The sequence below is a fragment of the Colletotrichum tamarilloi genome (genome assembly GCF_030869305.1).
Source record: "Colletotrichum tamarilloi strain Tom-12 chromosome Unknown Scaffold_20.1, whole genome shotgun sequence".
Lineage (NCBI taxonomy): Eukaryota > Fungi > Ascomycota > Sordariomycetes > Glomerellales > Glomerellaceae > Colletotrichum > Colletotrichum tamarilloi.
Window position 1 is genome coordinate 531135 of NW_026849403.1, and position 21507 is coordinate 552641.

Genomic DNA, 21507 nt, shown 5'->3' on the forward strand with positions numbered 1-21507 from the left:
AGTCGACGAGAAATTACGCGGATCACGAGGGTGCCTCTTGGGACCTGCCAATGCGATGACGAAGCATGTCTGTTCAGGTACTGGATCTTACGGGGATTTGAGACGGCCGTATACGGTGACGGAGCCCCGAAGAGGAGGAAGAGGACAACGACATACACCGAGACACGGACCGAGGAGGCATTATCACACTGGGTTGGGTAGTGGAGATCATGGCCAGAGGTATAAAGAGGTCTTTAGCCCTTCGCGTGGTGGATGGTTGTTATTCCCTGTTGAGCAGTATGATGCTCCTCCTCCTCGACCTCCTCCTCGGAGAAACACATCTCACGATGAGGAGTGGATCAGGCCACAAGATAGAGCAAGAAGCAGATCTCGCGATGGAGGGAGGTATTTCCGTGAAAGGGTTCGGCATGTGTATGTTCGGCGCGAGGGTGATGATGGGAGGTGGAGGGGTGAGAGGGGGAGAAGTAGGAGTAGGAGTTTGACGAGGAGCAGAAGTAGAACTGTGAGTAGAGATAGGAGTCGGAGCCGGAGTCGGAGTGTGAGGAGGGGGGTGAGCGGTGATGGTGGGGGCGGGTATGTTATGCATGGCGGTCGTGGAGATGAAGGGGTACGGCTGGGGAGGGAATTCAGGGGCGGTGTTGGATATGATGACGGACGACGCGGTGATGAGCGTGGCATAGATCGTGGCGGCGGGTATCATCATGATCAACGGCGCAGCGATGATCGAGGAAGGGGTAATGTCGAACCTGGCGGTAGGAGACGGGCGAGGAGCTGGGAGAGGAGGTCGGATGTTAGTGAGAGGGTTGGGGAGATGGACGATCGGTCGCAGGGGAGTTCGTATGCTTTAGGAGAAACGGCCGTTGCTAGGAGGGATGAGGTCGTCAAGTCTGTTCGGTTTCAGGGTCACCCACGGTCGTGATGAGGATTGCGGGATGATTTCAGCTGAGGAGCAAGTTTCACGGTGAAAGGCTCGCGGGAGGCCGCGTTCAAGTGACATTGCGAGTTAAGAATATGATATCAATATTTCATTCAAATAGCCTCCCATCTCACATGGTCTCATTATATCCCATCATCAATCTCTTCATGTAATTAAGTTACCTCCCGCTTCCGCTCTGCATTTTGATTCCCAGAAGTCTCTCACCGCACCTGCGCCGGCACCTTTTCATAACTCTTCACCTGGTCGGGCATGCGGTAGATGCACAGCTCCCGACAGAACATGCCCCACTCGCCGCTGGTGCCCTCGCGGACGGCCTCCTGCATGTCGCGGCCGTACCGCTCCCGGTAGGCGCGCTTGATGGCCTCGAGGTGGTGACGGTCCCAGTGGAAGCGGACGAGGCGGGAGATGAGCAGCTCGCGGCGCAGGTCGTCCTTGCGGCTTGCTGTAAGGGCGTGGTGGACTAGTAGGGCGTCGCGGACGGGTCTGTTGATGACGCCGTTGAGGACGTGGGCGAGGAGTTCTCCCTGTGAAGACAAGCTGAGTTAGTTCTAGGTCTGTATTTGTGTAACCATGGAAATTACTCACCACTAGGTTGCCGCTCTTCTTGAGCGCGTCGCGGGCAAAGTTGGTACGGTATGTTCGCTCGTACAACTTGAGCACCTCGCGCAGATGTGAGTCGCTCCTCTGCACGACGATGCTGATCATGAGCGACTCGCCGCCCTTTTCCGACTTGACGGCCTTGCGCAGGTCTGAGACATCATCCTCGACCGAGTGGTAGTCGATCGCCAAGCGGCGACCATAAGGATCATACTCCTCCATCCGGCGCTCCTCGAGCACCATGAGCACGGCCTTTTTGAACTTATCTTCCTTGAGCTCCGTCTTCATGCACTTTGTCAGGCTGTTGTCGTACTTTTTATCGCTGAAGCCGTCCTTGATGAGGCGGATCTCGTGGTTCGTGCGGCCCATGAGCGACTCGATGAGCAGCTCCCGGCGCGTCTTGTCGCCTTGGTACCAGAAATTGGCCCAGTACGCCTCGCTCTCCCACTGGCCGAGCGCCGTGGCGTAGCAGGCCTTCATCAGGTTCGGGTCGGAGTCCTTGAGGCGGGAGCGGATGTGCTTGGCCACGTTGACGCCCTTGCGGTCGGCGCCCGTCTTGACGAGGGCCTTGTACTCCTTGCGGAGGTCCATGACCTGGTCGTGGGTGAGGCCGGGGAGGATCTCAATGAGGGGCTCCGGGTCCGGGTTTTTCCTGTCGCTGCGTAGCGCTTTTGCGATTCTCGACGCATCGTCCTCAATGTCGTGGAACCGCGCACGGCGGCGTCGTCGGCCCTCGTCGTCGGAGCCGATTGGCGAGAGGGGCTCCATGACCTGCAGGTCGTGTGATGAGGGGAGCAGCATGGGTGACGGCATGGGTGACATGTCCTGATAGGTGCCGTGGTACGACTCCAGCAGCGGCGACCCCGGCGCGTTGGCGAGCGACATGCTCACGTTCATGGAGTGGTGGCCAGTGTTTACAGACAGGTTTGACATGCGGTGAGTAGGCGGCTGGGGCGACTTGTCCCGCCTGCGGCTGCCGGGTTCGACCGTCAAGACATTGGACGAGACGCGCGGGTCGTTGGCGTAGTACTGCGCGGCGCCGGCCGAGATCTGTGGCCCTGGACTCGGTGCGCGACCAGAGTATCGGGGCTCGGGGGCGAGGCCGCCTGGTCTAGAAGCATTGGGGTCGAAGCCGTATGCGAGGTTCTCCTCCAGAGCCTTCTTCTTTTCCTCCTTCTTCTTGGCCTTGTCGTCGGTCTTTGCGTATTCGTAGGGCTGCGGCTGAGCGTAAGCGTAGCCGCCGGGCGACACAGGGCGAGGGGGCTTCGCTGGGGGGTACAGGTCGCCTGCATCTGGGCGAGGCGGCTTTTGGGGCGCGTATTCGGCTTCGTTGCCGTACTTGCTGTTGCTGCGACCGTGACTGCTGTACTTTGCGGGCAAATACTTGAGCTTGTCGTCGTCGCGGGGCTCGTCGTACTTCTCGCGCGAGTTGCGGTAGTAGTTGTCTTGCGGTGAGGGGGGCGGACGGTAAGCAGGATTGCTGCCGCGCGGGTCGTCGTAGTCGTAGAGTGACCTGGTGCCTGGAAACATTGCGTCGCTGCCGTCCTCTGGGTAAGGAATAGCTCCAGACATGGCGCGGCTGGCGCCCGGTTCTGCGGTCACGACGTTGGCGCCTCCTCTCTCGCGTCCATATCTGCCACCATCTAGGTCGTCTTCCGGGTAAGCATAGCTGGGCTCGCGCGGGGGATCAACCATGGCGGGGACCGCGGGGCTCCGACTGCGCTCGCGACGGCCCGGCGAGCGCGAACGGGTGCGACGGCCTCGGTCGTCAACCTGGAGAGACATGGTAGTTGCTTGGAGACTTTGGACACTCGAACTGGGTTTTTCGCTGTTGAGTCTGAACTTGACTGCAAAAGTGCGAGCTGACGGGAATCGAGGTGGGGTTTTGGAGCTCGAAGTTGAGACAAAACGTGCGGGACAGGGAATGAGGGGCTCTCTCTGGCCCAAGTGTGTGTGGGACAGGGACCGTGGGCGTAGGGCGACGGGAGCTCCTCTTTTTTTTGCTCTTATATATCAGAGGGGAGTGAGATGAGATGAGATGTCGCGTGCTCTCTTAGCTTCAATTGAGCAGCGTGCGGCTGACTTCAAGTACTTGTACAGATCTTGGAGCCTCGAGCATAGGGTTGGATACGAAACGAAAGACGAGGAGGCTGTGGATGCATGTAAAAGAAAGGAAAGGAGACAGATAGATGCACTAATGTAAGGGTAGGCATGGGAAAATGGGGTGAGTGAGCAACGAGCAAGCCACCCAAAAGGAGAAGAGTTGGGCTGAAGGATGTGAAACCCACCCAGTTGCATAGCGTCTCTTCCCCATCCTGACCAGAACGGCATCAGCATCAGCAGCAAGTTAGTTGGCTAGCAACAGCTGTTGCGGTACTATGCAGTAAGCTAATGGAGCTCGCATCGTCTATCCCCTGTTCTGACTCCTCGGTGGCTACCTAGCTTGGCGGGAAATGTGTCGTATGAGCTACAGGCGAGTAATGCTTCATGACTTTACCTGCAGCACCGGCCTGGCATCATGAGGTAGCCGTGTCTCTTGGATCTGCTGATCAAAACTTGTCCGTCTAGACCGTCAGGCGCTAATGGCTGTGTGGTTGCGCCGGTTGGTCCAATGGCCGCGATGGCCTCAAATCTAGAGGCCCCTCAAAGAGTGCCAACACCGCCTTTCTGTCGTACTGCGTCCTGCGTGCACCAAGACCCTCAGGACAGAGCCCCCGGAGGGCCAGGGGGCGGGCTGGGGTCAACCGTCAATGTGGGCATGAGAGGAAGGCTGTGAACGGCGGCGAGTCCGTGGCAACGGGTTCCTCCAGGGAAGCTAAGCTCTCCGACCCCGTGGGCGGCGGCGGCGGCGAAGAGGGGGGAACGGGTGCTTCTGCAAACTCGAGAGCAATTCCCAACGGGCCGTCTTGTGTTGTGATGACATGCTGCAGCGGAGCGGGGCCGGGATCCCCGCCATGTTGCCCTACTCGTCCTATCAACATGCTCCCGCTGCGGACGATGCAAGGGCCTTTGGGGGCTGAACGAGTGCGTGCTGCCGCTGCTGCACCAGTGACGATGGCACGCTGAGAATCTGGGCGGTAGTCGACGACCGACGATTTCGGCTCGGAACCTACACTAGATGGTGACACGGCGGGTGGGTTGAAAAGCCGAAGGATTCCGTCGATGAGAGCACAGGAGCTCCCTGATGCCTCAGGTAATCTTCCTTGACAGACTGAGAGTACCCCACTCTCGGTTGATTATGTAAGGCATGGGGAACCGGAGACTTTCGGCCAAAGGCAGGGCCGCCGGTGGTCGTTGCTGCGCAATCGGGTTATCGGGATAAGCCGGGCTGCACGGGCCACAATCAAGCTCCACAGTGTCAGAGCTCCCCCAACGGAACGAACTCGGAGGTGATGGAACTCCTGTTAATTATTGAGCCGGCAAAAACGAGACCTTTTTTTTCTCCTTCCTCTCGTCCTTGGAGATCTTCTTTGGTTAATCTGGCAATAACTTCACGCACTCCTTCTCATCACCCATCGAGGTCATCAAAAGCTTCAATTGGCTCCGTATAAGCTAGAAATTGCGACTTAGACCGCCGTTTCTACTCTCCAAGACCCTTTCTCCAACCACCAACAGGAAAAAAAAAAAAACGCCCGCCATGCTTCGATCGGCACCAGCTCGTCGCGCCGCTTCCGGCCTGGCAAACACACGGCTTACCGTTATGCCGAGGACATGCGCAAAGAGCCTCTCCACATGCTCGACCCGATACACCTCCTCTTCCCCCGCAGCTCTTTACCCCGCGACGAACTCCAGATCAACAAACCTCACCAGCCCTTTCTCCCTCCAGAGAAGCATTCACACCACTGCTCCCAGAATGGCCGAAACCCGTACCGAGAGCGACGCCTTTGGCGAGATCCAGGTCCCCGCGGACAAGTACTGGGGTGCTCAGACTGAGCGTTCCCTCGAGAACTTCAAGATCAACCAGCCCCAGGACCGCATGCCGCCCCCGATCGTGAAGGCCTTTGGTATCCTCAAGGGCGCCGCCGCCACCGTCAACATGCGCTACGGCCTCGACGAGAAGGTTGGCAAGGCCATCCAGCAAGCTGCTGCTGAGGTCGCCGAGGGCAAGCTCCTCGACCACTTCCCCCTCGTCGTCTGGCAGACCGGCTCCGGCACCCAGTCCAACATGAACGCCAACGAGGTCATCTCCAACCGCGCCATCGAGATCCTCGGCGGTGTCAAGGGCAGCAAGAAGCCCGTCCACCCCAACGACCACGTCAACCGCTCCGCCTCCTCCAACGACACCTTCCCCACCGTCATGCACATCGCCGCCGTCCTCGAGATCGAGCAGGAGCTCCTCCCCTCCCTCAAGAGCCTCCGCGATGCGCTCCAGAAGAAGGTTGACGAGTTCGACGCCAAGCAGATTATCAAGATTGGCCGCACCCACTTGCAGGATGCTACTCCCCTGACCCTCGGCCAGGAGTTCTCCGGATACGTCGCCCAGCTCAGCCAGAGCATCAAGAGAGTCGAGTCCTCCCTGCCCGACCTGCGCCAGCTCGCCCAGGGTGGTACCGCTGTCGGCACCGGCATCAACACCTTCCAGGGCTTCGCTGAGGGCATCGCCGAGGAGGTCTCCAAGATGACCGGCACCAAGTTCGAGACCGCCCCCAACAAGTTCGAGGCTCTCGCTGCCCACGACGCCATCGTCCAGGCCCACGGCTCCCTCAACACCCTCGCTGCCTCCCTCTCCAAGATCGCCCAGGACATCCGCTACCTCGGCAGTGGCCCCCGCTGCGGTCTTGGTGAGCTCAACCTCCCCGAGAACGAGCCCGGCAGCTCCATCATGCCCGGCAAGGTCAACCCTACCCAGTGCGAGGCCCTCACCATGGTCTGCGCCCAGGTCATGGGTAACCACGTCGCCACCACCATCGGCGGCATGAACGGCCAGTTCGAGCTCAACGTCTACAAGCCCCTGGTCATCCGCAACCTTCTCCACAGCGTTCGCATCCTCTCCGACGGCATGCGCTCCTTTGAGAAGAACCTCGTCGTCGGCCTCCAGGCCAACGAGGAGAAGATTGCCAGCATCATGAAGGAGTCGTAAGTTGCTATTATTGTCTACAAGATTATGTCTTTGCTTGCTAACACTGTCACAGCCTCATGCTGGTCACCACCCTCAACCCCAAGATCGGCTACGACATGGCCTCCAAGGTCGCCAAGAACGCCCACAAGAAGGGCCTCACCCTCAAGGAGTCCGCCCTCGAGCTCAACGCCCTCTCCGAGGAGGACTTTGACAAGCTCGTCCGCCCCGAGCTCATGATCGGCCCCAGCGCTTACAAGCAGTAGAAGCGGCGCACTGGAGGTCGGTTGTGTTGAATGATGTTGCTGTTGTTGTTACGTGTTGATATAAAGTGGAGAGCTAACCCCAAAACCCACCACAAAACCTCCCCCCAACGCCTTGTGTAAAACTACCTACCTTGCGTAACGATATCCTGTTACCTGTGAAAAGGGAAACAATGCGGTCTTGAGCGATCCGTGTTTGTAGAATTGAAATCGTAAAACAAAAACATTTTCAAAATTCGCATTTTTTGCACAGAATGGGAGGATCATGTTGTCTTTTTTGATGACCCCGCCATTTCACATGTGATGTAATCCCGTACCCCGCACATCGCGCATCCGCGCGTCGCATGGCTGTCAAGACGACGACGTCTCACCGTTCGGACGGGAGGATTCATCTCGCATGCGTGAGCTTGAGCGCAGCACCGTCTCAAAAAAAATCCAGACCACGTGTGTCTTTTGTGGAAATTCGGGTGTGTAAGGTAATGTACAAAGTATGCACACTCTCAAGCGGACATGGCCAGCTGCAAATCGTGATCAGCACTGAGGGCTACTTTTTTTGACATGCTTTTCTTGTTAGTGATCGTGAGACACTTTCCCAGGGAGTCTGTTTGCCAATGAGTCGAGTCACGAGGTCATAAGAAATCGAAGATAGTGGTGAACGTCGAGTTTGAGTTTCGTGATACCATACGAGTTGCCGAATCGAGCCGGGTTTTGGTCCGGTCTCGTGATGCCATTGGCTGAGTGGAAACTCCGGGACGGCTACCACTTCAAGAGGGCAGAGCCAACAAAGTGGTCCGCCCCTTACACCTTCGTAATCACTTTTATCATCACCAAATCACGAATTTTGCGGAGTAACTTATGCCGAAAGCAATGATAGCTTAGAAGAAAAGTAGCGGCAAGGCCTTTGTTGGTTCAAGTAAGAGGCCCCCTAGTAAGTTCACAGCGTGAGGAGATTATGAGAGAGGTGGACCAAAAGAAAACAAGTGTTTCATTCGGAGTCTTCATTTACGAGGCGACTGTTGGTCAATCTTGAGGAATTCCTCCTCCGTCCAATGTTGCTCTCTCGCGAGGTAGAATGCCACGAAGTAATGGATCCGAAGTTTTATAGGTTCCAGAGGTTTAGATACGAGAATTTTCGGATCGACCTTCAGTTCCTCAATCGAGTATCGTACCGATCCGCGCTTCTCGAAAACATTGCAGCTCTCAACATGCTGTCATAGACTTCCCCAATTGAACCGTCAACGTTGTAGCCAAGCTTCCTGTCGAGGAGGACGCGGATGCATTGAATTGCACCTAGAGAAGCTGCGCTCTCAAGGACCGTTTCATCCTTGTGATTCCATAGGGTCAAATCAAGCTTGTGGTCCAAAAGCAACTCTAGTCCCTTAGCATTGTCGGACTTGAAAGCAGACATGAGGCAGCACAGAACTCCGTTGCCTCCGAAAAGTTGAGCTCCGTGGAATTCGAATTTGCAAGGTAGGTTTGGGTCCGCTGGGTCCGCTTCCCAATCCAACAATGTCGAAAGAATATCGGTGGAGGACACACCATCACCAACCACCTCGCACAAAGGTGTATGTACATAGCGAAGGTTAGGATCCGCCCCCCTCGAAAGCAGCATTTTGACGGTACTGAGAGTGCCACATGCGTGATGTAATGGATACTTATTATCCATATCAAAATGGTGTTCGTCCATGACATTGATCTTTGCCCCGTTATCAATGAGAAATGAACAAATCTCGTCGTATCCGTGCCTTGCAGCAATGGATAGGAAAGAGTCTGTCTGTCCAGGTGTTGCTTCGTCGAAAACATACCCAATTCGGCGCAGATGCTCTAGTAAGTCAAGTGACCCTAAGTCGCAGGCTGCGAAGACAGGGTTGCACCATGGCTGCATTTCCTCATGATCCTTCAACAGCCACTTTCTCCTCAGTGCCCCCTTACCATTCAGATCACTTTGATATCGAAAGCTCGAAGTATCGGCAGTGGCACCAAGACCTAGACAATACCCCAGGACTCCCGAGAGTTCCTGGGTTCTGGGGCGCCGTTTGTATATACTTCGGATAAAGTCTGGCCAGCTGGTATGGGCATATGCAGATAAGGTGAAGTTGGCATTGGTTGCTGCGGGGGACATGAGAGGCTTCATGTCCATCAAGAGTGGTTGACAACGGGAGTACCATAAACTTGCACGCAGATCAGCGCTTCCTTTGCCTATGTAGCTCCCCTCTTCTTCATCTCTGTGCTCTCTTGGTAAAGACGCCTGTAAGAGCAGCGACGTTGCAATGTATAGTTCACTGTTTTCATTTTCCTTCCAGTGTTTGAGCTTATTGTCGAAAAATTCTGCGACTGAGGCATGCGGAAATCTCCAATTCCAATGTTTTGCATTTGTGGCGCGTTCCCCTGAGGGTATCTCTTTAAAGATGATCAGATGACGACATATGTCGCCTAGTTCAGCCTCCTTGATGCTGTCATTGTCCAAGGCAGCCTCAAACTCCTCATGGGTCTTGCAGAACGGCAGTTTAACGACCTGAAGAAGAACCTTTGTCGGTAGCGGTACCTCGGCCCATCTGACCCACATAGCGGCTCTCATGAGAATGTCTAATGCGTGTCTGGCTTGCCGAGAGCATATCTCCTCGTAAGAGGCCACGAGGCCCTCTGGAAGCTTCATGAGTCGCTGCTTCACATCGATCTCTGTCCTCAACGGTTCTAACTGATCCCATTGCAGTTGAACCCATTTGAACCTGGTCGCACAGTGAACATCAGTGGAACTTCCGGAACTTGCAGCTGTAGGTAGCGGGCTCACATTCCACCATGTTTCTTGAGAAGAGTCTCTCTCACAAGTGACTGAACACTTTGTCTCTTCCAAACAGGGCTAAGACCGACTTGGCTGAGCTTGAGGTCAATGTATTTCTGAATATCTTTATGGTTGTCCGAGGTGCTGATCTGAATGCAAGACGACGTCTCCATTAACTCAATTACATCGGTTTCTGGGCGACTGGATATGAACACTTTGACGGGCCGGTCAGAGTCTTCGATCAACTTCCGGAAAAAGCTCATAATCTGCGTTCTTGACCTCTGATCGCATTCGTCCAGAGCATCAAGAACCAGGATAGATCGCGGGTACGTGTTGACCAGTTCGCGTACAAATTGTTCGCATTCGGATATTTCTAAACTTCGTCGAGACGCCGCAGCATCTTTGCAAAACATGAGAAGTTGCTTGTGCCATCGATCGCGGTGGCGTGACACCGCCAAGAGCTGCACGATATAGCTGCTGAGAATAGACTTTATATCTTTTCGGCCAATCAGTGAGCGATCGCAGTAAAAGTGAGCAAAGCCTTCATCGTTCTCTGATGATCTCAAGGTATCGCCAGGACGACACCGATAGCGATCAATCACTTTAGACGTCAAGAAAGACTTCCCAGCTCCCACTTTTTCTACCAATTAGCACTACTTTACGCGAAAAGGAGGATGCTTGGCATACCTTGGCCGTTGAGCCATAGGATTGATGACGAGCTTGGTTCTTCCCACGCAAGGAAGCTCGGATGCTGTATAAGCCATTCGCAGGTTCCCTCAGTCCTTAACTCTTTTTTGGCGACGTGAATCTCATCAACCTTGATGTCACTGATGTAGTTCATGGCATGCTCTCTGTCTCGGCTATCGATATCCTTGAAACAGTCTAGAAGCTGCACTATCCTATCGTCGATTCGTCGCAGAGGGCTGTGAAGGCTTTGCAACAGCTCGAGATTCCTCTCTGTTGACTCGCAGACGCAAGCTTCTGCGTTCTTCGAGACGTCATTCTCCGCGGTCGTCAGGTCTGATAACAACGATTCTGCGAGGTCTGGGTCAGTGAGAGCCGTGAGAAACTGCGCTGCCCAGGATTCTTGTCCGTTTAGCTGAGTTGATGTCGTGGCTAGTAAGTCCAGAGAGGATCTGTACAGCTCAATGACAGAGTCCCTCAGGAGCACTCTCGAGGGTTCTGTCAAGTTCGCGCTAGAAAGGCCGTACACACATTCGTATATCTGACCCCGTCTGACAACGCTGAGAATGCGGTCGGCGACGCCAAAAGCAGCAGTGATTTGTTCAACTCGACTTGTTTCGGCCTGTACCAGTCAGCAAGACCCAGTATCTGATAGGAGTCCGTTTGGGCGAGCCTACTTGCAGGAGCACTCTGAGTGCTGACCACACCGGCGAGACTGGCACAGGGGCGAATGGTACGCTGATGTCGCCGATCATAGTCACCCAAGCCACAACTCGATTCGCATAGTCCCTCCACAAAATGTTCCGTTCTCCGATTTTCAGTCCTGAACTGGCATCCTGGTATGTTTCTTCGCTTTTCCTGACCAGTGTCGTCAATTCTTGGACTCGGATGGTACTCGAGCGGTCGATGCCGAACTTTCCCATCCAAGACTTGGTGTCTTGATGAGTCTTGTTGAGCGCCTTATGCCATAGGTCGACTGGCGCGTTTTCTTTAACGATGATAGGTTGATACTTGACGAGCTGAGCGTCTGAGGAGGGCGCCTCAACATGTGCTTCGGTAGACTCTCGACTGTGTTTGCTGTCGGCGTCTGTGTTTCCGGTTCCTGCGTGTTTGGATGAGATTGACTCGGCCTTGTCGTTCGAAACGGAATCACCGGCAGACTTGGTCGGCGACTGTGGTTTTGGTTCATATGGAACGGCTGGCTTTGGCGTCGGTCCTGGTGAGGCGGAAGGCTTCTTCTTCGATCCGAGATTGAAACAAGAGATCAAGGCAGAAACGCAGCTGGACTTTGTGCCCTCGGAGGACTTGGTTTCTGCCATCATGGGTGTATGAAACACTGCTGTTCAGACACCCCAACTGGCCCACTAGTGACTCGGGATCGAAAGGTCTGCCCAGAGTTGTGATGAGCTCTGTGTCGATTGGCGCATCTAGTATTTGAAACTTTGGCGGAAGTAACCCAAAATATAGGTTACGATAGTGATCGTGGTTTCATAGTATACCACAAGTATTGAAGAATTGAGGCGAAAGATAGGCGTGACATGAGGAGAGTCCGAGGTATGTGATAGCCCGGGGATTCGCCAAAAGCCTGGGAAGACTGCGGTTAGAAAAGGGGCCATGAGGCATCCATACATGCAGGTCGCAGCGCTTAGCTGCATCATGACATGAGTCTTCCATCCAATAGTTGTACGTGAAGCCATCGACCATCATGCTTCCCGCCGATAATCACACTCTCTGATGGCGCATCGCGAGTAACTACACGCGGCTATCAATTGCCCCATTAGAGTTGCATCATGGGCGAAAGTAGTTGCGTCTTCCGAAATATGACGAAGCCAAGAATATGGTAATTCTGAGTTTCGCACACCAACGGAGATGCAAAGGAGGGGTTGGTTGGACCAGTGTTCAGATCTGCAGCCTACTGATGCTGGGACTTACAGCTGTTGGTTGGGACAAGGTACACTGCAACCTGAGCTCTCATAACAAATGCCTCACGGATGAACGTCACAGCAGAATAAAGAGGCAGATGAGACACGATAAGTTGCGTCAAACCAGGTATTGAGTTGAAGCCGCAAAGCCTGATGAGCCTCACTACACTGTACTAATGACCACAGAATACTAGGGAGATAGTCTTCCGTACTATACCACGATGACCTCTGCGTCTTCACGTAACACCTTGATGGATCGAGACTCGTCAACAACCCTCCTAAAGGCTAGTGACCATTGGGATACCATTCGTCTCTGTACTTCGAGCAGAACAGAAAGAAGCTAGTAAATTTATCATATGTATTGTATACACTCCATAGTAGGCTATCACGGCATTGTTGCATGCTGTCTCCTTCACACCTAAGGCTTTAAGCATGGTGTCCGCATCCAGGCGAAGTCCGTAACGAAAGACACGTCCGACAACCTGTATGTGTAATGAATTGATATCTGCGGGAAGGAGTATCTTACATTCTCTTCCTAAGAGTCACAAGCCTCGACGCCATTCATCAGACTAGCAAATGGAGCCACAACGTCTTCAAAGCTTGACACTGTTCTACCACGGACGTTCCTTACCGACCACATATCGAACTCTAGTTACTCGACCTTTCTCCGATACTCCAGACGTAAATATAAGTCAAGCCAAGTTTTCTGAACCCATCCCAGATTCCTATTCATTTGATCTCACCTTAAACCAATCCCAAATTACAAAGCGAAAAAGATATACCAATCACAGGGAAAATCTGACCACCCATTACTCACAACATGGCATCCAAAATCAACCTCGCCATCCAGCGACTCGCTATGCCCACACTCAAGGCCATGGTCGCCCCAGCTACCAGGCTCGACATCCAGCAGCCACGTCTCCTCTCAACCACTGCAGCCCTGACCAAGAGACTTACCCCCTCCGAGTACCGCTGCTCCGTAAGGAGAGCCCTCGAGGAACGCAAGACGCTCACCAAACCAATGCCAAGCGCCTTCACCTGGCCTCATCGGACGAACGGGAAAGAAACCGTCAGATCTGGGCCCCTCAGTGGAACCAATCCCCTAAGAAGAGTCAAGGCTCCCAACCCAGGTCTCAACCAAGTCAACAAGACGGAGCCGATGCAGAGCGCAATCATCCCCGCGTCTCCCATAAAGATGTCCGACCTCAAGAAGAAGCTCCCCAGCGGCTATCAGGGAACTATCAAAATGGCAAAGAAAGTAAACGCTATCCCCGTAATGTGGAAAGTCGCCGGCCTGACGGCCCTCGCCTCCCTCGGCACCTACGGCGCCATCGGGCAATACCAGACCATGTTGGAGGCAGAGGCCAGAAAGAAGAGAATTGCGGAGGAAAACGAGGCTTGGAGAAGATATGAACAGGAACTGTGGGAGAAAGGAAATTCCATATCGCCTGCCTCGGGCGTGCTCAACGATGGATCGTATCCCTTTGCTTTGTTTTACCACTAGTAAGGCATGGGCGGGGTGGGTAAGTTGTGATATGGGGAAGTATGAGAGGGACGTCGCGCCAGAGAATCCAGGCTCGTCCTCGCTAGTTCCGTCATTTCCATATTAGATATGAGAAAATTGAAGGTCCAAATGCAGGCCTTGCGACGTGTAAGTATCGTGTGAGGTCAATACCTGTCCTTAATACCTGTTGTCCATCCTGTTTTTGGGCCCACAATGTCGAGCAGATATCCGATGAGTTTAGCAGCCAGCATCATTTCATGGTTTGGTCGAATCCAAGACCGATGTCGCCGATGCCATGGTCAAAGACATACCTTGTCCATCCGTTTCTCTCCACTCAACTCCCCTGAGAAGAACTATGGCATAGCTTGACTACAAGCAGATATGTCCAATGCTTATCTGAACTTGCTATTGACTGCATGATTCCCCTTGACTACTTACCCCAAGACCCCTCTCATCCACCCCTCACCCACCAAAAAGCACCCAGCGGTATCCTACTCCACCCATCGTCACCAACCACAACAAAACGACGATACCTTCACCCAAAAAGAATCCAAAAACATACAACACCAGGTATTCGCTGGTCGTCACCGACCCAACTACTAATCCGGCCCTCATTGGCTTATCTATGGGAGAGCGGACGGGATCCCGAGTTTTCCAATGGGTATGGTCGTATGTGGTGGTCTGAGCAAGGGGAGGGGCTGATATAGGGACATTGAGATGAGTTCCTTCGTTAGGAGGCTGGCCAACACAACAACTCAAGCAAAACTGACTGTCAATTGCCTTGTGAGTAATTCTGGAATCTTGCATTTATCATAAAGTGGGAGGGAACTTGCGGTGCTGGGGCAAAGATTGGGGAGCTGTTTGATATGGCCGCATGAGGGGTGTCGTGATGATGGTTTACGGTTCACGCTTTGGACGGACGCAGCACCCGTAGGTATTTCGCTGCCCTCTACCTCTACCAAATCCTTGTAAATGAATTCACTGAAAGGGAAAAAATCTAAGAGAGACGCGTGTATGAGCTCGAAGTATCGCAGGCGCGCCTCAACCTCCGGCGACGGCTCTGATAGGTCGCACCTTGGAGTGATATCACGTTCCAGTCTTTGAGAGTCTTTGAGCCGGATTACCGAGGGCGGAACTTAAATCCCGGGTTCGTCAACCACCACCGCAAGAACAGGAACATATTTACGAAGTATTCTAATGTTTTTTTTCCGTATCAATTAGTCCCATTTCAAAGGTCGCTTAGAGACACCATTCAACCCGGGAGGTGGGGGGAGTAGTCGATGGCGGATCACGGCACTTCGGCAACATTGCTATAAGGTAGACGGGCCGCAATAGCCGCTATCTCATCGCCAGTCACCTTATCAGACGCCGGGAAGGTGGGCTGGAGCACTTCATCTGACTGCGTGACAAGGTTCTACTTCAACTACAATTCTTGCATGTGCAATTCCGAGAATACTGGCTTTCGAGGCGGTATTTGAGATACAGACATGGTGCGGGCATAGTACTATGGAACGTCTCCTTCGCTCACCGCAACAGATACACGAGACCCATTTCTCAACCGTGCTTCATAGTTTGAGGTTATGGTAGTAGGTTGCAAGACTTCGGATTAAGTAGATCAGTCCATCCAAGCTTGGAGATTCTGGTTCCTCTTCGGTGTTCTGCAACCCGCCGACGCCGGCTCAAATCCAGAGCCGCCCTCTTCTCGTGAAGATTCAATGTGATTGTGATTATCCTGGCCATTTACTTGCCGCACTCAAAGTTCACAGAGATGAAAGGGCACAGATAGGTTGATTGTTTATGAGTTTTTCTTGTTTTTTAATTCATGCCGTTAACCAGCGCCGCGCTCAATACTAGTAAGAAGATGGTATCGCAATGTCTAGTAATCACATTAAAGTAGTCCGTAAGTCCTGAGACTCGTTGGTGTTGTTGTTTTCGTTTTTCTTTTTTCGTTTCCCTTCCTGGGTTAAACCATTTGCATAGAATCATGGTCTCGGTTCTTCGGCATCCTGCTCCTCCTCGTCATGGTAAGGCATCGAGTCACATCGGAACGATGGTGTTTTGCACGCCTTCTCGTCCACCTCTAGCCGGATCACTCCTTGCGGGTCATAGTGCTGGCGTACTCTGCGTTCTTATGTTAGTCGATTGCACTTTGATAGCTAGTTGACGCATGTGAACTCACCCTTGGAAGGTAGTACCGACAAACTCCAGCACCAAAAGGACGAGAACAAGAGCGATGACGGCGCCGAGAACAATCAGATCAGGGTGCTGCTCAAAGATCCTCATCGTCGGCCGGGTGATTTGCTTCCAGGACGGCAGACGACCAGAAGGCAACAGTTCCGCCAGGCCATCCTTGAGCGACATTGGCGTGATCGTCTCAGGGGTTCCGTCGCCCACAACGTCCACCACTCTATCCTTGCCGTGAGGTGCCGGATGCCTTGACAAGGACTGGAGGTAGCTGGTCTTCAAAGGCCGCGGTGCGGCGAGGACGATTGACGGGGGCATGTCCTCGGATGGTGTTACTGGCTCGTTGTTGAACTCGGTTTCGATGTCATAGACGTCGGAGATGGGCCGTGTGCGGTGCATAGACACGCGTGTTACCCTCGTCAGACGACGTGCCTCGGTCTTGACGTGTGAGACCATGTCTGAAATGGTTGATGGGACGGGAGCAGCCAGGCCGAACTGGGTGAAGCCCAGGGCGAAGAGTAGTGATGAAGGCTTCATTTTCTTTTGGTGATTAGGGTTGGTAATTGGTGATTGTGGTGTATACAAGAGTTGGAGTCTTGATGCGCGAAGAGATTCCGTCTTTGTCGTCGTGTCTTATCTCAATCCTGTTTGTCGAGGGTTTAGATGATGTTCAGGTATGCTCGACTGGTAAGTCTGTTTCCCACGATGTCCGTCAATGTCGAAGTAGTTCCAGCCACAAAGAAAGCCTCCTGGTTCCTTTTCTTTGCCTTTCCTCCAACGAAGCAGGTCGTCTGAGTTGATGCGACTAGCCTGTTGACTTGTGCTGGATGTGTGCTCCAAGTACTACTGCGTCTGTAGCGATTCCACCAATATTCTCAAGCCAAGACGGTGTTCGGCAATTTACGATGATTGTAAATGACCAGTAGGGGATGTGGCAGTTCAAGGTGGAGGGCAGTGGTGTTGTATTAAGATGCTTGAATGGGTGCGGGGTGTGCCGAGACGTGAAGGGATATATGTCCAGGTCTGGGCAAGCCAATTTATTAGAGGAAAAGAGATCCGGTGACAGCGGCAGGGCAACCAGAGACAAGTCGAGGCGCGAAACCGAGCGCAGAAAAGTCAGCGTAATGGAGGGCGGGAAAGCTCGCAGGCGAGTGAAACAAAACAAGTAACGGGCTCTGGTGTGTTCCCAAGTTGTGAGGAATGAAGAAGATGGGACGGGGCGACTAATGGAAGATGTGAGACTCGGGGGCAGCGAGGAGGACCGGAAGGATAGACGGCTGAGAGCAGAACGGAAGAGGTAGGTGTTCGTGGGATTTGACGTGCCAAGGCGAGCGAGGTCTGAAAGTAATATAGGAAGAATAAGAGACACCCTCGACTCGTCCGGAGTGAGGAGAGATGGGGTCTGATCAGAAATGGGACTGGGTATCCGTGAGTAGCTGCAAGTATGTTTGTGCAGGAGACAAGAGGCATGGGGCGGGTGAGGTGGTAATGTGATTATGTATGATCCAGAGCAGAGAGACAGAGAGAAAGGAGAGCAAACCCAACCTTTTACGCATTGGGATTAACATGACATTAGCCTCACCCAAGACGGCGGCGTTTCTGTTCGCACCTTTTGGCCCTCGCTCCGTCTTCTCTCGAGAGAGACCTAGCCAGCCCACTGCAGCCAGCCATCAAGGGCCCAGGGCCTTGCTCGTGCTCCTTGTCTAAGTCTCTCTCAGATCCCCTCTGGTCTGTTCTCTGCTTTCCCTCACAAAAAGCGGGTGCTGGGGGACCGGCCGCTGTCCCCCCTCTGCCTTCGGGCGGCAGGCCAGGACCAGGATCTAGGCTCAGCCAGGGATGCAGGGATGGTCTGGACCCTGTGGGCTGCGGTGCACCCTGTTTAATGCAGCAAGCGGGTGTCTCGATTCAAACATGGTCGGCCGCAAGCTTCTTTTCTCTCCTGGACCTCGCCAGGGCCTGTCCTGTCCATTCGTACCTCACCATAGCAGCATGCCTACTGTGGTGACTCTGGTGAGGAGGTGCGCCCAGGATCGTTTGTCTTTAAGCTCCGGCCCCCAGTGTGAAGAAGCAAGGGCGACTGGCGAGTGATTTGCTGCTGCGCTCTCTCCGAAATGGACAGATGGGATGGGATAGGCACGCACGGAACGGCAACGGCAGCGGCACACTCGAATGATGACTGACTCTGGAGGCCTGTAACAAGAACGAGGAGAGAGCCTGCCGAGTAGCCGATCTCGAGCGCTGTGTTCTGGCGATCTTCGTTTCTTTGCATAGAGTTGATAGGCCCGCGGGCCTTGCGGCTCTGGTTCTTGTCTGCATTCTTTTCGGTACCCGGTTTGCTCGGCCCCCTCCATCATCCATCATCGGTGAAAAACGAAAAAGTGAGATGCGACATGGAGGGCCACCTCAAAGCACGACTCCATAATCATGAGCAGCTCGGTTTCCAAATCTTTTCTCCTGTATCCCGATTTAGGATCGAACGACGAGGAGCCAAGGTGGACGCGGGGGTGAGCTGGATCGTCTGCACTACCACCTCGCCCAAACCCAAAAGGCGCGTTAGTTGGCGGGTTACTGCGTAGCAGGCAGGCAGGTTTGGTGAGGTCCCCTGGATTTTCCCTTCCGCTGCGGATTGCCCATGCCTTTCTCGGGTTCTGCAGACCATAGGGCACCAACCCACACGATTATTGCCAGGGATGGTCAGTGTTTGCACGGGCAGCTCAAGGGGCCGCGGGATTCGAGGGACGCGAGAATATGGAGAAGGAGACCTACTACGCAGACAGACTTGAATGCGAGAATGAGACTGCCCAACAACCTAGCAGAATCCCAGAGACTCCAGACTCCAGAGTGCAAATACCTGAAGAGGAGGTAATCCTTGCCAGTAGATCTCATGTGTCACGGCCGAAGGCCGGACGGGGGGTTCCATGCGTAGATTTGCTTGTCGACCGAGGTTGAGAAGAGACGAAAGACATGAAAGACAAAAAAGGCGCCTCCCTATGGAGTCTGTATGGATTCCAATTGGCATGTCAGGGGAAAGACTCGACGGTTGCCGTCACAGGCTGCGGGAGGGAAGCCAGGTTGTTAAGTCAAGCTTCCACTCCGTTGTCTCGTCTAATTTTGCCAATGGTCGAAAGAGGAGGGGGGACAGGCAGGAGAAGTGCAGGAAAGTAACATCGAGAGCGAACGAACAAAGCAAGCTATTGAAGCTGAGAATGCAAGCCCGCATCTGCTCTGCGCCGGCGTCTGGTCAGCCCAACATCTGTACGGAATACTTGGTGTAAGCGATGCCCCCATCTCGACGGCACATTGGCCGATTGTGTGCTGTGATTCGTGGGCGCGCTTTCCCAGCTGTGCTTCCCCCAATGATTCCCACCTTCCCTGCAATAGTTGCTATTGAGGCTGCAGCTTCTCTCGCAAGCACGACAGCTTAAGGTACCTTAATTACCTACTCCATGGCAGGACCAACGGTTACCTTCCGTACTTGCCCACCTCAGTTTACCTCAGGTATTTTGCGAGATAGGTAGGTACCGCTAAATGCACACTTTGTAGTTTGTACCTTGGTCTGTCCGAATATTCGTACCGGAGGAAGTGACCTGGACTTCTCTTTCCCACTTCTCACATCTCACGGCGCCACAGGAAGAAAAGGAAGAGAATCAAGCTTTCCTCGAGTGATCCCTCGCAGCTTGGCCAAACCCCCCCCCCCCCCCAGTGCCCCCGTCTGGATCCTCTGTGCCCCTCAGCTCTCATTTCCCACCTTCTGCCCGTCCACAATTGCCAACGGGAGCACGTGGGCAAAGTTAACCCTGTGCGAGTCTTGACTCTTGACTTTCTGAAGAGATGGCAGCGATCAAAGCCCACCAGGAGCCTTGCCTTTCTTGGCGATTCCAAGACGTACGAGAGAGCGAATCACATAATACCACCCCCCCCCCGTCACAACCGGACTTCCCACAGTGTCCTCTCTCCAGCTCCCTGACTATTAAGTCTTTGCACCCAAAATATCGTCGCCTCCAGCCGCAGCCCACCGGCACCCATCCCATTGAATCTCGCGGAGAGAAAAGAAACGACCAGGAAAAGCGAAGAGAAATGAAAAAAGACGAGCACACAAATCATCCCCCTTGCTCTGCCGCAGCTGAAGGAGATACCCGTCACCTATCGAGACCACAGAGATGAAGAAGACGGAACCCAGTCGACAATCGTCTTCCAAGCCACAATAATGGACACTGACTATTCGGCTTATTTTTCCTCCATGATCCCCAGGTAATAGACTAATAGTCCATGTTCATGGCACGCTTTCCCACGGAAATGGGTCCATGGAATTGCGCACGGCACGCGGGATTCCGCCTCTCCTCTACGGATAAAGCTATGGACTATAGCGCGCTTTACACCTGCCTGTCCGTGGTCACCGTCCTTGTTGATGGCCTACTCAGCGAATCAGTTATCGTCTTCGATCGTATGCCGATGGCCCCTGTCGATTTGGCGTGTCTAGGATGCTTAGTCAAGCCTCCGTCCAGCCAGCCAGTTCTCACGATGCTTGGCGCTTCCGTGGCTGCAGTCCTCGTACAGACGAAATTGCACCCAGCTGCGCCCTATACCACGGATATGCACACAGTATGCTGCACAAGGCGGCCATCCAACCAGCGCCAAGACACTGCCTCTTCCCCCAAAAAAAAAAAAAAAAAGAAGAAGAGAGCATGTCAGCAACACTTCAATCGTCAGCAATGATCTTCTCAATTCATGCAATCATCGAGTTGCTCTGGGGCTGGGACGGCAAAAGTTCCAAATCAACTTAGACTCTACCAACGCCAGAGACACCATCATGACAACACCAGCCAACGCCTAATGCGACGGTTTCTCTGTCCAATGCCAGGCGGGAATTGGCGCCAAAGCCAAATCGCAGCTGGCGAACCCAAGCAATGGATCTACGCCAAGGATCCACTGATTAGCGCTCCGGTTCCATTGCTTGGACTTCTTTTTTTGAAATCACCACACCACAGGCGCGGCAGATGCCGACATAGCTTCTGCCAGCCGCTATCAAATAGTGTGCACATTCGCCATTTTGGTTGCAATGTAGTGACTGAAGACACCGCGGAGCTGTCTCTCTTCTTTGGGACCATGGCCGGCTCGTCGCCAGGGTCACAATCACAGGGTGACCGCAACCAAACGGAGCAAGCATTGACGAAGGAGAAACATGAAATCCCCGTCCTGGGAAGTTGGAGCCTGCCTCCTAGGGAGTTTTGCGACAGTTTGGACTGTTTCGTTCCATTGCAACCGAGGCCCACATCGGCAGCAACTGCGAAACCCGCTTCTTCTTGCCCTCCATGGTGAGGTTGTCTGAACGTCAAAACGGTTTCAACAGATGCTCTCAGACCAGCCCACCGTCCATGGGCACGCAAAAGCACGGGATGCCGTGGGAATGAGACTTTGATGGACCCCGAACCCGCATACCTCTTGCTTTGCCAAGCCCGTCCGGCAAGACTTGCAACAGGAAAGCAACGTTTCTAATCAAGGAGGTCGAGCCGAATTGTCGCAGATGGCCCGCTCGTTGATGTCATGTTGCTCTCATGCCTAGGTTTGGAGGAAAGGG

General features: G+C 53.7%; 9 protein-coding genes across 9 annotated transcripts; 3 read left to right on the forward strand and 6 right to left on the reverse strand.

The window, feature by feature from the left end:
* Positions 1 to 259: 259 nt before the first annotated feature.
* On the reverse strand, positions 260 to 3319 carry CTAM01_06972 (annexin ANXC4; the record flags this gene model as incomplete). Its single annotated transcript, XM_060522997.1, has 3 exons — positions 260 to 771; positions 1170 to 1461; positions 1523 to 3319. The coding sequence occupies 3 exons, from the start codon at positions 3317 to 3319 to the stop codon at positions 260 to 262; spliced, it is 2601 nt and encodes an 866-aa protein (XP_060382499.1).
* Positions 3320 to 4281: 962 nt separating this feature from the next.
* On the reverse strand, positions 4282 to 5059 carry CTAM01_06973 (uncharacterized protein; the record flags this gene model as incomplete). Its single annotated transcript, XM_060522998.1, has 3 exons — positions 4282 to 4643; positions 4747 to 4862; positions 5034 to 5059. The coding sequence occupies 3 exons, from the start codon at positions 5057 to 5059 to the stop codon at positions 4282 to 4284; spliced, it is 504 nt and encodes a 167-aa protein (XP_060382500.1).
* Positions 5060 to 5171: 112 nt separating this feature from the next.
* Positions 5172 to 6856, forward strand: CTAM01_06974 (fumarate hydratase; the record flags this gene model as incomplete). The annotated part of the gene is made up of 2 exons (XM_060522999.1): positions 5172 to 6610; positions 6667 to 6856. 2 exons carry the CDS (start codon positions 5172 to 5174, stop codon positions 6854 to 6856), a joined length of 1629 nt encoding a protein of 542 aa, XP_060382501.1.
* Positions 6857 to 7997: 1141 nt separating this feature from the next.
* On the reverse strand, positions 7998 to 8975 carry CTAM01_06975 (uncharacterized protein; the record flags this gene model as incomplete). Its single annotated transcript, XM_060523000.1, has 2 exons — positions 7998 to 8286; positions 8317 to 8975. 2 exons carry the CDS (start codon positions 8973 to 8975, stop codon positions 7998 to 8000), a joined length of 948 nt encoding a protein of 315 aa, XP_060382502.1.
* Positions 8976 to 8992: 17 nt separating this feature from the next.
* On the reverse strand, positions 8993 to 11638 carry CTAM01_06976 (uncharacterized protein; the record flags this gene model as incomplete). Its single annotated transcript, XM_060523001.1, has 5 exons — positions 8993 to 9024; positions 9137 to 9582; positions 9645 to 10269; positions 10323 to 10941; positions 10997 to 11638. 5 exons carry the CDS (start codon positions 11636 to 11638, stop codon positions 8993 to 8995), a joined length of 2364 nt encoding a protein of 787 aa, XP_060382503.1.
* A 1423-nt stretch (positions 11639 to 13061) lies between these two features.
* Positions 13062 to 13745, forward strand: CTAM01_06977 (uncharacterized protein; the record flags this gene model as incomplete). The annotated part of the gene is made up of 1 exon (XM_060523002.1): positions 13062 to 13745. The coding sequence occupies one exon, from the start codon at positions 13062 to 13064 to the stop codon at positions 13743 to 13745; it is 684 nt and encodes a 227-aa protein (XP_060382504.1).
* A 1982-nt stretch (positions 13746 to 15727) lies between these two features.
* Positions 15728 to 16466, reverse strand: CTAM01_06978 (uncharacterized protein; the record flags this gene model as incomplete). The annotated part of the gene is made up of 2 exons (XM_060523003.1): positions 15728 to 15866; positions 15925 to 16466. The coding sequence occupies 2 exons, from the start codon at positions 16464 to 16466 to the stop codon at positions 15728 to 15730; spliced, it is 681 nt and encodes a 226-aa protein (XP_060382505.1).
* Positions 16467 to 17969: 1503 nt separating this feature from the next.
* On the reverse strand, positions 17970 to 18290 carry CTAM01_06979 (uncharacterized protein; the record flags this gene model as incomplete). The annotated part of the gene is made up of 1 exon (XM_060523004.1): positions 17970 to 18290. The coding sequence occupies one exon, from the start codon at positions 18288 to 18290 to the stop codon at positions 17970 to 17972; it is 321 nt and encodes a 106-aa protein (XP_060382506.1).
* A 1470-nt stretch (positions 18291 to 19760) lies between these two features.
* Positions 19761 to 20093, forward strand: CTAM01_06980 (uncharacterized protein; the record flags this gene model as incomplete). Its single annotated transcript, XM_060523005.1, has 1 exon — positions 19761 to 20093. The coding sequence occupies one exon, from the start codon at positions 19761 to 19763 to the stop codon at positions 20091 to 20093; it is 333 nt and encodes a 110-aa protein (XP_060382507.1).
* Positions 20094 to 21507: the final 1414 nt, after the last annotated feature.